Source organism: Opisthocomus hoazin, chromosome 7 (assembly GCF_030867145.1).
Source record: "Opisthocomus hoazin isolate bOpiHoa1 chromosome 7, bOpiHoa1.hap1, whole genome shotgun sequence".
NCBI lineage: Eukaryota > Metazoa > Chordata > Aves > Opisthocomiformes > Opisthocomidae > Opisthocomus > Opisthocomus hoazin.
In genome coordinates this window covers 20,794,193-20,810,317 of record NC_134420.1, presented here as the reverse complement: position 1 = coordinate 20,810,317, position 16,125 = coordinate 20,794,193, and the positions used below count along the sequence as shown (strand labels likewise).

At 39.0% G+C, this 16,125-nt stretch overlaps 1 protein-coding gene across 1 annotated transcript in view; it reads left to right on the top strand.

The window, feature by feature from the left end:
- The window catches only part of OTOG (otogelin), a 125,767-nt gene that overhangs the window by 44,847 nt on the left and 64,795 nt on the right, over positions 1-16,125 (top strand). Inside the window, exons 18-23 of the mRNA XM_075425267.1 lie at positions 286-410; positions 1,806-2,018; positions 3,569-3,734; positions 4,276-4,350; positions 7,850-7,893; positions 9,113-9,266. Of these exons, the coding sequence (XP_075281382.1) occupies positions 286-410; positions 1,806-2,018; positions 3,569-3,734; positions 4,276-4,350; positions 7,850-7,893; positions 9,113-9,266 (777 nt within the window). The remainder of the gene's footprint in view (positions 1-285; positions 411-1,805; positions 2,019-3,568; positions 3,735-4,275; positions 4,351-7,849; positions 7,894-9,112; positions 9,267-16,125) is intronic.

The window sequence follows — 16,125 nt, the reverse complement described above, 5'->3', positions numbered from 1 at the left end:
CTCCTTCTCTCTTCTGAAAATGGAACTTGGTCTGTTTTGATCTGTCCATCCTTACAAAGCGTGTAATGGCTCTAGAGCAGATCTCCTCTTTCATATCTGGACCTTTGCCTGGAAAGAAAGAGAAAAGTCCTGAGGCTTAAGCTGACAGTGATTTATGGAAGAGTGCATGAGAATAGACAACAGTGGAAGGGGAGCTTGAATCGGCTCTGCTGAAGGGGGTGGTAGAACTGAGACCATTCTGTAAATTTACTGTATCTTTTGTGACTGACTTCTGTTTTGTGAAAGATCTCCAGTTGGAGTAACTGAAAGCACTCCAGAGCTGTTTGGAAACACATGGAAAACTTCATCAACATGCTTTCTTGTGCATGATAGTTCGCAAATGGATCCGTGTGATATTCATCTGCAGGCAGGTGGGAAGTGGAGGTCAATTGTTACTGACAAATGCATTTCTACTTATTACATCTGTACTGATTTTCCTAATTGGATCAGGTGAAGTAATAACTAATCCTACCCACTGAAAAAATGAATACTTATAGGTAGCATTTGTTAAGTTCAATCCCCTAACAAATCGTGTAGTGTATTGTTTAAGATACTTGCAGAGGCACTTGAAATACCCCCTTTTTGTTTCAGGTTTGCAGTTACAATGTGCTAAGTTAGACAGGCATTAAAGGGGGGTAGTATTGGTGATGCTGCTAGATAAGGTGGATACTCAAAAGTATTGCAGTATTCATTTTTGAAAAATGAAACATTTGATTTAGTTGTCTGCTATGGAGTAGGAGAAAGACACGCACTGCCAGCCTTTAGATTCAGCTGAAAGGGTTCACTTGGGGAAATATGCTAGTGACTGATGCCATGAGGACCACAGAGGGTCACTAAGACATCCTTTAATAATGAAGAACTTCGTAGATCGTCAGTTATACCCATTTCACGCTTCCTACCACTTCTTTTCTTGGACTCTGCATGCTTTTAGGCAAGATACAGAGGTAAAATATTAAGGTTTTGCCTGTGATTTCAGCAGTGCTAGGAAATCATCACATCTCCTGCTGCAGCATCATCCTGTATTCCGAATATTTATACAACATGCAGCACTAAGAAGCTGCATTTTTGGTAATGGGTTTGGACATGGATGTAGAAAAAAGTGGCCTGTAGAGGAAGTCAGAGATTCTGGAAAAGGAATTTTGAAGTCCTAGCATATGCATCTGTTACTTCCCACAAAATACAAAGTTACCTCTTTCTGTGTATGCTAATATAGCATATTATTTCTTTTGACCACTGTGCTGTGTTTGAAGCTTCTTATGTAAATATTTGATACAGCTCTTGTTCTCCTGCTCGATAGTGCTACCCCAGGCTGGCAGCTGTGGGTGTGGTTGCAGTTTTATGCAGCTGAAACAATGGGTAACAGATTATTCTTTAAAATACTGACCTATTAAAGTAGTTACTGGGAATGACTTAAACTGAAGAGGTGTGTAATCCGCTGTTTATGAAAGGCACTGGATAGTGTGTAGTATCTGTTGCCTAACCCACATCCATGAGTTGGTTTAAAGATAGGAGACTCTATGTAGGCACTGTCTGCATATTGTAAAGTTTTCTGAATACCTTAAAATCATTCCCAGAACAAGTTCAAAACTATGAGCAGCTAATTTCTTTTCTGTTCTATCATACAATTGTATAGATATCAAAGACAGTGATATATATATGGCGGTAGTATCTAGCCATGATCAGTTGCATTGTATAGAAGACGCTTTTTATTCCAAGTCTTTTTAAACTCCCTCACTGAAACAGTATTTAATCTGTTATTTGTGTAGCCTCTTATGCAGCGGAAGCCTGTAGCATCCTTATGAAAGAACTTTTTGCTCCGTGCTACCCCTATTTGAGTCCTGTTCCCTATTTTGAGCAGTGCAGAAAAGACACTTGCAAATGCGGACATACTTGTTTTTGTTCTGCTCTGGCCCATTATGCTCACCATTGCCGAAGATTTGGAGTCACAATAGATTTCAGAAGAGGTGTCCCAGACTGTGGTGAGTTGCACTTATGGTTTTAAATAATTATTTTTTGAGGACTTCAGAATGACAATCAGAAAATAAAATTAAATGAATATAATCTTTTAAGAGGATTAATTCTAGCATGGTCTTTTGTGTAGAGGACAAGGTTCTTTTTTTTTTTTTTTGTCAAGACAGTATTAGTACCAGTGTTTTTTAGAGGATTTTTCCTTTATAGTTGGCTTTCTTTAGTTGTTTCGACTTAAACAATGCAAAGATTTTTTTTGTAAAATAGTTAGAGGACTTCAAATGTATACAGAATTAAAAATATGTCTGTATCTCTTTTGGCTTTGAATATCTCATACCCATGTTGATATTATTCATGAGCTGTGTAAGTAGATCTGGTCTTTTATCGTAGATGCTAGGTTTATCTAATCCTTTAAATGAATTAGATGAAAAATGATGGTGATGTATTTAGCAATTTTAGCTGGATTATTGTCAACTTCTGTCTGACAATCTCTGTTAGCTTATTCTCTTACTGTCAGTGACACTGAAATACACAGAGTACTGAAATGAGTCTAGAGAATTGGTATTGTTGCTATTTAATTTAAAATGAATAGATAGTGTGGAGATAACAAATCTCACCTTTGGCTGTCTGCCCTATAAAGCCTCACAAGTAGAGAAGTGGGATCATGTAATTAAATTCTTTAGTTTATGTGAACTTTATTTGGTGCAAAAGATGTTGATAGGACATGTATGCTTTTTAAAATTTTATTTTAAAAATTCCAATTTTATTGGAAACCCTATGCAACAACCCTAAACTGACACCTCTGATGTTTCAGTAGGTTTGGCTCCATAAACAAGGCTGAAAATCTTATCGAAGGAACATTTAAGAATTTAACATCTGGTAGTTTTCATCACATCATGTAATTATCCATGCTGTAATGCATGATGAAGAGAGTTTTGGAAAGCTGGTCCAGCTTAAGTATCTCATGCTGGAGTATCTGTATGTATATCTGAAATGACCGGCTTGCTTGCAGTCATTATAATGTGAATGGCTGTGTCCGCTATGACTGAATGAATCAGTCGAACAATTTAATTTTATTTTACTTTTCTAGAAGCAACTGTAGTTTTATTAGACTATATTTAAGAAGTCACAATTGTAGGGTTTAAAATATGTGAAACTTTTTAGTATTTCAAGAACTTCAGGGTTTTTTTTTTAAGTAGATCTTTATAGCAACACCTGCAAAGTACACACATTTTATTTATTGCTTTTAATGTTTTCTTGAAGATGTGCATTTCTCAAGGCCTATGCACAGGAGCCAAGCATTTTCAGAGTTAGAGGGGAAAAAAGCTTCAACTGTTCGGTTTCCCCAATGTAAATCTGGATTAACTGTGCAGGCTTCATTGTACTTGTTATTACTGCAGATTTACATCTGTGTAGTTTACACAGCATAGTGCCAAGTTAGCAATTTTACTGGAATTTAGTGTGATTGGGAATAAAAGAAAAGAGATGTTTATCAGAAAACTGTTGGGAGGTACTGGAGTCTCCTGCACTGTAATTTGAGAGATTTATTTCATTTGGACAGCTCTTTTCTGTGAAGATACAAAGGAGTACAGTACTTGCGTATCTACCTGTGGCAGAACCTGCCAAGCACTGTCTGTGCCAGAGACATGCAGCAGTGATTGTGTTGAAGGCTGTGCTTGTCCCTCTGGAATGTATTTGAATTCCAAGACTGAACAATGTGTGCAGCGGTAGGTAAAGCTGCAATTCTGATAGTCGCTCTCACTATTTTATACCAATGCATTTGCAAGTCAGATTGAAAAGCTAATAAATATGTGACCTTATAGATATTATCCGTCTGTAAACTTGGTGGGATCTTAGAATTATACACAACCTATATGGTGATCAAAAATATCTCTAATACCAACACTCATCCAACATCACTGAAGCTAGCTGTTAATATTGACTGTTTTTTCGCATGTAGCAGATATAAAATGTGTCCATTGTTGTGTAGAGGTTCTGCTTTGTTACTGATTTGGTTTGGAATGCGCTCAAGTTGTATGACAATACTGAGATCAATTTCTTGTATTGATCCCCACAAAAAACAACCCCACAAAACCCCCACTGAACCAACCAAAAAACCTCACCAAAAGCAACAAAGCAACCAATTGCACTTTGAACAGCAATTCAGGCAATGGGAATTTTTTTTCTGCCTTCTTGTTAATCACAGTTAGTAAAGATGTAAGTTAAGTAAGTTGTTAATCACAGTTACTTGTTTTTCCTCTACTCCAGAAATGAATGTCCGTGTTATTTTCAAGGAATTGACTATCCCCCTGGAGAAAACATTATGACATCTTTGGGCAGATGGTAAGGTACAAAACTGCGTTTTTTCACCTGGCTAAGCACTGTCTCTTTTTTAAGAGCTCTGTCAAATCATTCTGGCTAGCCTGTTGGGTTTTTGTTGTTGTTGTTTTGGTTTTGTTTTGGTTTCTTATTTTTAATGAAACATGCAGAATAAACATATGCCGGTTTTCTGTGCATATTTGGACAGTGCTGCCTTAGGGCAGATTCCCTGGAGAGTACCAGGCAACCCATTCTGCATATGGGGCTGTGCAAAGTCTGGGTGCACTGTTGCCTGCTTTCCCGGATATTTTTGTTCACAGCACATGTGCCAGGCAACACTGGCAATCATGGGAAGAGGCTTCTCCTGTTAGTTTCTTTGATTTGTTTCATTTCATCTTCCTCCTCAAGGGTCTAGTTTAGCTATTATGCTAAGTACTGTGGTGGATTTTTGTCTGAATGCACACTGATAATGTGATCACCCATAATGCATTTTTTTAGAAATTACTACAGGTGAAGATCATTTTTCTGTTGATTTCAGTGGAGTTATTTGGGATCTGGCAGCTTATGTTTCATCTGAATGTGTTAATTAAAATATACTTACTGGCTTACAACTACTAGTCTTTAAGGTAAAATAAGAGATCTGTATCTCCTATTGAGTTAATGGCTTCTGCTTGCAGCATTTTAACAAGTCTGTATATAGATCTGTTCAGAGGAAAGGCTTTCAACCATGGAGGTAAAGACTGTCAGCTCCTCTGAATTACCTTGTGCTAAGTAATATATTAGGAATCATGTAGGACTGCATGTATAGATGAATTGGGAAAAAATACATACAATGTATTGGGATTTTTATTTGTCACTCCTTTTATTAGAAACAATTATGATATTTGTTATGATAGAATGGTTTGGGTTGAAATGGACCGTAAAGATCATCTAGTTCCAACCCCCCTGCCATGGGCAGTGACCCCTTCCACTAGACCAGGTTGCTCAAAGCCCCATCCAACGTGGTCTTGAACACTTCCAGGGAGGGGGCAGCCACGGCCTCTCTGTACAACCTGTTCCAGTGCCTCACCACCCTCATAGTAAAAAAGTTCTTTCTTATGCCTTATCTGAATCTACCCTCATCTCATGTAAAGACACTACCCCTTGTCCTATCACTACATGTCCTTTTTACAAGTCCCCCTGTAGCTTTTATGTAGGTCCCCTTCAGGTACTGGAAGGCCACAGTAAGGTCTGCCTGGAGCCTTCTCTTCTCCAGGCTGAACAAGCCCAACTCTCTCAGCCTTTTCTCATAGGAGAGCTGTTCCAGCCCTCTGATCATCTTTGTAGCCCTCCCCTCGCCCCGCTCCAACAGGTCCATCTCTTTCCTGGGCTGGGGGCTCCAGCGCTGGATGCAGGACTCCAAGTGGGGTCTCACCAGAGTGGAGCAGAGAGGCAGAATCCCCTCCCTTGACCTGCTGGCCACGCTTCTTTTGATGCAGCCCAGGATGTGGTTGGCTTTCTGGGCTGTGAGCGCACACTGCCGGGTCATGCTGAGCTTCTTGTCAGCCAACACCCCCAAGTCCTTCTTGGCAGGGCTGCTCTGAATCCATTCTCTGTCCAGCCTATATTTGTGCTTGGGATTGCCCTGACCCGTATGCAGGACCTTGCGCATGGCCTTGCTGAACCTTATGAGGTTCTCCCAGGCCCACCTCTCAAGCCTGTTAAGGTGCCTCTGGACGGCATGGCTTCCCTCAGGGGTGCTGACCGCACCACACAGCTTGGTGTTGTCGGCAAACTTGCTGAGGGTGTGCTCGATCCCACTGTCTGATGCTCTCTCTGTCTTTTTTCTTCTCAAGTGCTTCCTCTTTTGAACTTCCGTTTTCAAACTGGAATTTCTTCTCATGTTTGTTTACAGAGTAGCCTTTCTTCTCTGTTGTTTTCGACCAGTTCTGTAAAATATTTTCATTTTGTTATGTCAGCATTTGAGTTGCCTTCCTGTCAGTTCCCTTTGGTACTGCTTTGCCTGTTGGCTGAGTTATACTGTGAAGTCCTTGAGCTAGGGCACTTTTCGCTGCAGTGCCTTGGGGTACGTACACAACTCCAAACATGACAGCAGAGTGACTGTAGCACATACAGCATTTGTTTCTGGATCTGCTGACTAGAAGGTGTACTGGACCCCTCTTAACCATTGCAAAAGAATGGGAGAATAGTGCTGGATTTCATGGGCTCAGGTTCCCTAGTGAAGCACAGGACCTGAAACGAAGCCAGTGGTGCTATGTTTTTTTTCTCTGACAATGTGTTGCTATCAGATCTGCTACCGCTTTATAGAAGTACTAGACTATTTTGCCTGGAATTAGACAGGAGCAGGCAGTATCATATTGCTTGATAGTTCCCTGCATTACAATATCTTGTTAGGGTTGAGTTTTATGTAGTTTGCTTGTTTCTTTCCTGAACTGTGTTATGGAAAAGTGTTGTGTCAGTTCCTGTCTGTGTAACATTTTGCATGTTTGAATGGGTATACATACTACAAGCTTTATGATATGCTAACTTGAAATTTTTATTTTGAATCTTGATTAGCATAGAGTTGTTTGAATTGTTTTAGGTTCTGATTATGAACTGTAGTTCTAGTTGGTTCTGATAAGTCACAGTAGGTTGCTCTTCCAGAATCCTATCATATTGCTGAAGCAAAATTAGTTTGAGACAGCAAGAGCTTAAAAATCAGTAACTGCATCAGTGTTTTCACCTGTTAGCCAAGAACACTAAAATAATTGAAACATTTTGTTATAAATGAGATAGAAATTCATGATACTGTGAGGTGTTTTCAGATGGGTAGTTTATTCATGATCCATATTAGGAGTGGTTGAGAAAAGACAAAGTTACCAATCTACTGTTACTATGTTTTGCTTGGGGAAAAATCACTCCGGTTCAGGACAAAAACATGTTGCAGTCACTATAGCTTATGGTTGTATTATAATCAACATTGCTGTGTTACCTTCAACTGTGGGATAACTTAAAAACTGTTGGTATTGTCAAGATCTTCTCATAAACTAATAGCTTGCTTTTCAGCAGATTTGTAAGCTGGTGATGAGGAAAATGGAACATTTATAATCGTGTTAAGAATGTTCATATACGAGTACAAACCCAGAGCTTGCTGTAACATATAAGTATGTGTGTTTAGGGTTTTGTTTTGCTGCTATTGCTAGTTGCATTTTTGTTTTAGGTAATGATGATTCTGTTATGTACAGGGCTTGGTTTATTCTTACTGCACTGATGTCTTTGGGAGTAGTATAGCGGTGTATTGCTGTATGTACTTTTATGTTGCCCAGTCATTTTAACTCATGGTAACATTATACAGAAAGCAGAAGTTTCAAGTTTAATGTTTGTTCTGTGTTAAGGCACTTGATCCACAGTTGTAATGCTCAATGCAAACATTTATACAATTGTTTTGCATTGATTCATATGTCATGCTTCATTATTAAACAGCAAACATTAATATTTTAGATCTTCCTGGCTCTCATTACATCTTCATGTATTTTTATTGCAGCCATTGCAGGGATGGAGTAATGAATTGTGATAACAACAGAATAGGTGAGTGGAGAGAGAGAAGGGTAAAAGATACCTCAAGTCCAATGAATACGTATCCTCCAATCTCTGTGGAAACCCCCTTATCTGTAGTAGAAGATTGTGTGGTATGTACAAATGAACAACTAGCAGGAGCAAACCTGTAATTTAGGAATTATGTATTTGTGTGATTGAAAGAAAGGCTGGTGCAAAGCAGTAGCATAACTGTCTGAAATACTGTTAAAACTGAGCAACTTTTTTTACCAGTGCTTTAAAGTTCTATTTTTTTTTAGATTGCAAATGTAAGTAAGATTAACTGCATGACAAACAGCAGAACTTCAGTAAGACAAACAAAGGTTAGCTTTACCCCATAAAACATGGTTGTAGGAGCTAACACTGGCAGTAATTTTTCACAGATATGTTTTTTCTTTCCCTCCACAAACACTGAGTAACTGAAACATGAAAAAAGTATTTCTTTTGTCATACTTAAGCGTAAGAATGTAACAAGTACTTTTTCTATTACGGTATAATTTATATGTCATTAGGTATTATGGTCCATACTCTGTTATGATGCTCCCTTTGCTTCAGTGAGAAAGACTTGTATTTCAGTCTTTTTTCTTCAGTTCTACAACTGCCAGCTCTTTGGCCTTTTGCAGAAATCTGTTCCCCAAGCACTTGAGGGTGGTGGTTGTACTGATTTGACGATTATCCAGAACTTCTCTCCCTAATAAACAAATAAACAAATCCCATGAAACAACAAAAACCACTTTAGAACACTCCTACCACTGCGGGTGTTTGTTACATATACACAGTATGCTCAGTGCAACTCAAAAGCAGCTGTTCAATAGAGTCCTTTGTTCATAGTCAGTGGCTCCAGCATGGAAAGTCACGCCTAGCTCTCAGACCTTTTCTTGATATTTTTTGCTTTCTGTTGATTGCTGTTTCCCTGTTGGTAGTACTTTGCATTTCTGTGTTGGAGGGCTCATTCCTGACTAACCGTTTAGAAAGTCATGTCACTTACCCAATGAATATATGAATTGTAGTATTGTGTATGAGATTTATAGGGGTTCTGTGAAGTTAACTATGCTCAGGAGAGACAGGCAATTGGATGTTACTTATGTTACTGGAGTTACTGGATGTTACATTTTAGTGTTACATATTCTCAGTCTAAATCTATTGCATACATCTATCGAATACAAAATTTCAGGTGTGAAGACTAATGTGTTTGTCAATTTTCCCCCACCAGTGCACAGCTGCCCAATTGGACAGATTTATGTTAACTGCAGTAATCCACAAGTTGATCCTGAACTCAGCAGAGAGAGGACTTGTGAGAATCAGCTGCTAAACCTCACTTTTTCAGGACACCTTCCTTGTGTTTCAGGTTGTGTCTGCCCACCAGGGTGAGTAGAGGCAGATTTGCATGTTTTGGTGCACAAACATAGATGACTACCTTCAGTAGGATTGAGTAATTAATTCTGCTGAGGACATACCACACTTCTACTTGGAGAATTTGAGATGTCAGGGGGTGAGCATCCAACTTCTGAAGGCTTACCACACAACAATATGGGCCATTGAAGGCATAAGAAATGGTAAACCAAAAGATGAATGGAGCCAAAGGTCTAATAGCTGACAATAATAAAAACAAAATAACAGGAATATAGAAAGGGCGTTGAAATAATTTGATCCAATCCCCACACTACAGCAGAATCGTATTTGCCTAGATAATTTTTTTCAGATATCTGACCTCTTATTTGAACCTTTCACTGAGGGAGGCATGTTTCTTCATTCCTAGGCATTATTTTCAGTATTCTTTCCCTTAGAAGAATATTTTAAGTCTCAGGGATTTATGCTGAAAATGTGCAGGCGAGCTGTTGTAGCATTTTAGAATCAAGCACTGTATTGCTGAGAGGTTTTTAAATATAAAAATAGCAATTGTGTGTTTAATTTATGTTGATTTTGATGGTATTTAGTCTCTTAAGCACATAGCTTGATGCTTTTGAATATCGTCACTCTAAAATTACAGTTTATGCCTTGAGAGCCTTCTCAAAACAAAGAGTGAAAGCCAGATCCTCAAACTGGGTTGAACTAGTCTATGGACTCATGTTCATTTATATGTCGATTTTTCTCTGTCTTAAGATTGCTACTCAAACTCTGTTTTTCACTTTAACATTCTGAAGCGTGAAATGTCAAACTGTTCACATGAAATGGAACCTGTAGTTAGTCCAACTCACAATATGGTACCATGGTCAAAAAGTGCAGTGTTAAGGATAAGATTTTGAAATTAACTGGAAGCAGACATTTTCAGAATTGCAAAAACTCATCCTATTGGACCTCGCTGATACCCCTCAAAGCCAATGACTGCCTTCAGCAGCACTGTATGGCAGGCAACTCAGCAGAGAACGGAAGTTTATATGCTCTGTTTTACTCTGTATGACCTCTGAGATTGTGAACTTTTCTACTGCTTCCTGGTGTAAACTAGTTTTGGAATTTAAGCAATAAAAACGTTTTTTAGCATTGGAAGGCTCAGTGTCACGTATTGGTGATCCCAAAGCTCTGATAATAGGTTTGTATAGTTACAAGCGACAGAGTTTTATAATTTCCTAAAGGCAAAAATACAAAATTAGGAAGTTCTGTACTTACCGTAACTTCAGTAAACTTGATTTTGTTCTCCTGTGGGTGTACACTGTCTGTAGGGATATTGAACTCAGAGGGTTGTCATCAGCAGCGCTGAGTCTAGTTGGAGGCTGGTAACTAGTGGTGTCCCTCAGGGGTCAGTACTGGGCCCAGTCTTGTTTAACTTCTTCATCAACGATCTGGATGAAGAGTTCGAATGTACCCTCAGCAAGTTTGCTGATGACACCAAACTGGGAGGAGTGGTAGACACACCGGAAGGCTGTGCTGCCATTCAGCGTGACCTGGATAGGCTGGAGAGTTGGGCAGAGAGGAACCTGATGAGGTTCAACAAAGGCAAATGCAGGGTCCTACACCTGGGGAGGAACAATCCCATGCATCAGTACAGGCTTGGGGTGGACCTGCTGGAGAGCAGCTCTGCGGAGAGGGACCTGGGTGTCCTGGTGGACGACAGGTTAACCATGAGCCAGCAGTGTGCCCTGGCTGCCAAGAAGGCCAATGGGATCCTGGGGTGCATCAATAAGAGTGTGGCCAGCAGGTCAAGGGAGGTTCTCCTTCCCTTCTACACTGCCCTGGTGAGGCCTCATCTGGAGTACTGTGTCCAGTTCTGGGCTCCCCAGTTCAAGAAAGATGAGGAGCTACTGGAGAGAGTCCAGCGGAGGGCTACAAGGATGGTGAGGGGACTGGAGCATCTCCCCTACGAGGAGAGGCTGAGGGAGCTGGGCTTGATCAGCCTGAAGAAGAGAAGGCTGCGAGAGGACCTAATAAATGCTTACAAATATCTGAAGGGTGGGTGTCAGGAGGATGGGGCCAAGCTCTTTTCAGTGGTGCCCAGTGACAGGACAAGGGGCAATGGGCACAAACTGAGGCACAGGAAGTTCCGTCTGAACATGAGGAAGAACTTCTTCCCTCTGAGGGTGACGGAGCCCTGGAACAGGCTGCCCAGGGAGGTTGTGGAGTCTCCTTCTCTGGAGATATTCAAGACCCGCCTGGACAAGGTCCTGTGCAGCCTACTGTAGGTGACCCTGCTTTGGCAGGGGGGTTGGACTAGATGACCCACAGAGGTCCCTTCCAATCCCTACCATTCTGTGATTCTGTGACAGAAATCTTTTTGTTGTTTGTGGTTTTTTGGGGGTTTTTTTGGGGGGGGAAGGAGAGATAGATTTGTTTGTTTGTGGGACTTGATCCTCAGTGCTTAAGGCAGAGCTAGAAAACTGTCACAAGGCTAGCATTTGAACCAGGGTAATCCGTCTGTACTAATGAAGTAGAAATGACAAAGTATCTATTTGTGTCTGTGTATTTAATATACAGTGCTAGGTTCTGATTGACGGGGAAGAGCTTATGCTGTATTTGAAGGACACTTCCTTGGAAGGCAAGGGAACAAGTTTCTAGGTTCTGCCAATCCTTTCATGGGAAAGCAGCACCTTGCCTTCTGCAATGACAAACTGCGTGGTTTGGAATATAAGGTGTAATCCAAGAATCATGTGTATTTATTTTAAAATAAATTGAGAATCACTGTAAATGCAGTTCAGTTCTTTCCATTATAGTGTTACTTGCAAGCTAGTCAAATCTGGTATCTTTTAAATATTTAGGGCCCGTGGTCCTATACTGTATATATATTTACATTTTTATTTGAGGTTGCTGTAAGAAGAATTAAGATGGTCCTGAAGATATGTGGTTTTGGTGTGCTTTTGGAAACTCAAGAGACTTCTGCTATGTATTAACGATCAGGTTTTCTATTTAGACAATGGATCTCAATGTTTTAGTTGGTTTAGTAATAGCTGCTTTTAGATAGAAGCTGTTGGATCTGAATAGCCCTGATATTCTCAGTCAGTCACTGAATTAGCACTCCAATGATTTGTGCTGCAGACCACATGAGCCAGAGCAACACGGAAAGACAAAAACAAATTATTGGAAGAGAGATGAAACAAATATCATTACCTTCAAACAGTACCATATTCTATGTTCATGACAGTTCAAGTACTGCAGGGTTCAAGTGCACTGTGAATTTGTGCAACTTCAAAATCACCTTTCTAGGCAATCAGTTCTTACTGGTGAACTATAAAACTGAGGTGACATTGTCCAGTTTACAAGGGTAAAACAGCCATTGGGTTTCTTTGATCTTAACATTAGTTCTTTATATGAAATGATTAGTTTCATTCCCTTATTCGTGCTTTTGTTCCTGTTACAGATCTTGCATCAGTTTAGTTTGATTCATTATCTGTAAGCTAAACTGGTTTTTAAGCACTAAAAAAAAAAAAGTTGGTGTAGAAAAGTGGATATGTCACAGTTAAGAAACCTGTATAGGAAGCTACATTTTTTTCAGAAGGAAGGATCTTTCCAATCTGTTAGTGGGATAATTGTTCTTCAATGATACCATGAAAAATATTTAACACAGAAAGAGAGGACAAGAACCAGTTTTTGCTGAAAGTGGTGTTAAGATTTCAAGAAGGCAATATTTTTATTTTGCAGTCTATTTTTTTATTATCTAGAGAGTCTGAAATATTCTTTCCAATACTTCACTATTTCTAGTATTCCTTCTTTGTTGTGCTTAGAGTACATTCTAGTGGAACTTATGTGAAATGGAAATTAAATACAAAATAAGTAAATCATAGTGAAAAGTAGCAGTTGTCTGTGAGTGTGATTCATTTGACCTCCTTTTTCATCTGTAGTGAATAAATCAGATACAAGTAACTATGCTGTGAATATTTAAATTTGCAGGATATCATTCCAATTCTATGGGTTGCAGTTCTTACAGTATAAAAATTCTGATCGTATACTTTCCCCTCTGTTTTAGAAGTGGTTGAGGTCGAACACTAATTCTCCTGGAACACAGATTCTAATCTTGTTCCACCCTGCTTTGCTGGCATATTTAGTGAATTTTTAAGGTTTTATTTGTGGTTTTTCTTACTGTTTTTTATCTGTCACTGTTCAAATGGCAATTTCCTATATTTCTATGCTACATTCCAGAAAAATAAGTGATCTGTTTACAATGCAGTTTCTAATTTTTCAAGTTCAATATTCGAATTACATTTTCTGCTTCTGGTTTGCTATGAGTCAATTGATTTTTCCCTCTTTAAGTGTACCAAATGTGCATGATTTGACATGAAGACACAGTCTTTAATCAGACTGCAGAAGAAACAGAGAAAACACAGTAGTATCTTCCTATATTTCTGCATACTATGTGACATCTTTACCACAAATGGACATATATTGTTTTGTGCCTGTCCTATTCTGTAAGTTCTCCCATGGTCCCTAGTCAGACCAATAATGATCTCTGAAACAGCCAGCTTCTGTTCGTTGTTCCTTGTAGCCTGCTCGTATTGTTGCTGTAAAAAAAAAAGCCATTTGCTTTCCTGAAGAAGCTTCCTTGTGTTTTCTCATTTTCCACATTGATGTTATTTTTACCCTTGACTGCAGCATGAGTTGGATTTGGCGGTTCCATACTTTATATAGTGTACAATATAAAACACCCGTACTATATATACAATGTATATAGCTTTTCAAACTGACAGTTGAAGGTTAGCTGGACTTTTAGTGGCTACTTGGTACTGTGGTGTGTGAGTGTATGTCTTGGAATATATTAACCATATCACTGCAGCAGAGAGGCCACAATCATGTTGCATATGTAATTATTTTGCCTAGTACAGCAACAGTTTAGAGCAGCTTCCCCCCTACTCTTCTGTGATCTGGTAGTAGTGGTGATGGATTCATGGGATGCTTGGGGCTGCAGGAACAAACCAAACTCCATACTGCAGTGCCAAGGATTCCTGTGATTTGCAGATGTTCCCTGTGCATTGTCCTAGGAGGCACACAGAAATGAAAGAGAATTGAAAATTTTACACAGAATTCATTGTTAAAGGATTACCTCACAATGCTTTTGAAATATTGATTAATTGATCTGAGAGACAGAATATGTCAATATTACAGGTTTACCTGTGTCATGGATTGTGATATAGAACATGCAGGTTCTACTGGATATAATGAATTCCATGCCTCTTAAAAAGTCGTTTTCCCCCTCTTTTAATAGAGGGCCCCTCAGAATAACCACGGTAGTCAATTTTTTGAATATATAAAAACATTAGTACTTATAACGCTGAGTAACATGAAGAGCCCTGCCTCGTCATGGAGCAGTGGAGTTCTTGGGGTGCATGAACTAAACAATATTAGTTCAGTCCAGCTAAGCGGCACACACTGAATGCAACCAGTGATGTCTGATACCTGTGCTAATCTTTTTGAAGACAGATGCTTTTCTTTGGACTGACTTAGTTGAATTATTTAATAATATACATTAGTATTTATTTTAGATTGAGTTATCCATTCACATTTTCATTAACAGAAATATTTAATAATTTCCATGTGTATTATATATTAATTCCATCTTGCTGTGAAAACCAAGATTTCCAGATTCCAAACACTTCAATGTTGGCACACAGAGTTATCGTCATTAAGACACCGCGGACATTTGTGGGACCAGGTTTTGATGGTAGTATTCCAGTATGCACCCAGTTTCTCTCTTGAACAAGTGGTGTGGAGTTACGTGGCCTTTCTAGACTGGTTGCAATGTTCCCTAGTGTGGTAAAACTCATCACTTTCTAATTTGCACAAAGAAAACTGAATTTTGTCATCTTATAACTGTCTGTGGAAAAACAAACCTAATATTAGGGGAAGAATGCAATTCAGTTTCAAATATTTTTAGAAAACTAACTTTTATTAGAAGTAATTATGCTAACTGTATCATGTCTTGAAATGTCTCCTTAGATGAATTCAAAGTCCTGTCCTTTTGGTATGTGTTAGTATGTTTTTCGAAAAGACCTACTGCTCCTCAGTTTAAGTAAAGCTCAGAATTTATTATTATTAGTGTGAAAACAAAAGCAGTGTTCTGTTCAAACCTCTATTCTGGATGACCCTGCCACTGCTGTCATGCTCAGTATTTTTAATTTTTTCCTTTTTCTGGTTTAGGCAGAGTTTTGGAGAGGTCTGTCAGGAAGATTTTAATGTGTTCCAGGTAAATGAAGATTACCTGCCATGGGAGTACCATTGTGACTATGCACTCTGCTGTTTCCTCAGGAAAATACAGTTCTGTTACAAAGACTGCATCAACATTCCTGTATTTTGGGTGCTTCAGGAACTGATATTTCTCCACACTGGGTTTTATGCTGATTTCTGTTTCTGATGGCTATAGAATTACAGCATGCTAAAGGTATTGGATTGGAGGTAATTTCCAAAGAATACCTCCATTGCAGTGCCGTAACAAGACAACCTGGTTCTCTTCCATCCTCTTCTGCTCCGCAGACTCTATGATGTATTTCAGTGCTGCTTATCCTCTTGGTCTTCTACTTTCTAGTTTACACTAGCTGCAAACAAATATATCTTTTTTTTTTCCTGTACTTTTATTAATTTCACAGTAAAACTTCACAAGTATCATTCATATTTTTCAGCACCTTTTCATATTACCTTCTGGTTTTCTTCTTGTTTTTAAGAGAATCATCGAGCTTTCTGTCATTTGGCTTGAAAGGAAGACTTCTGTTACATTTGGAGTTACATTCTGAAATTCTTTTCATTACAAAAGTGCATTATCTGTTTAAACTTGTTCATTAAAACAGGAAAATTGCATACTAAAATAGC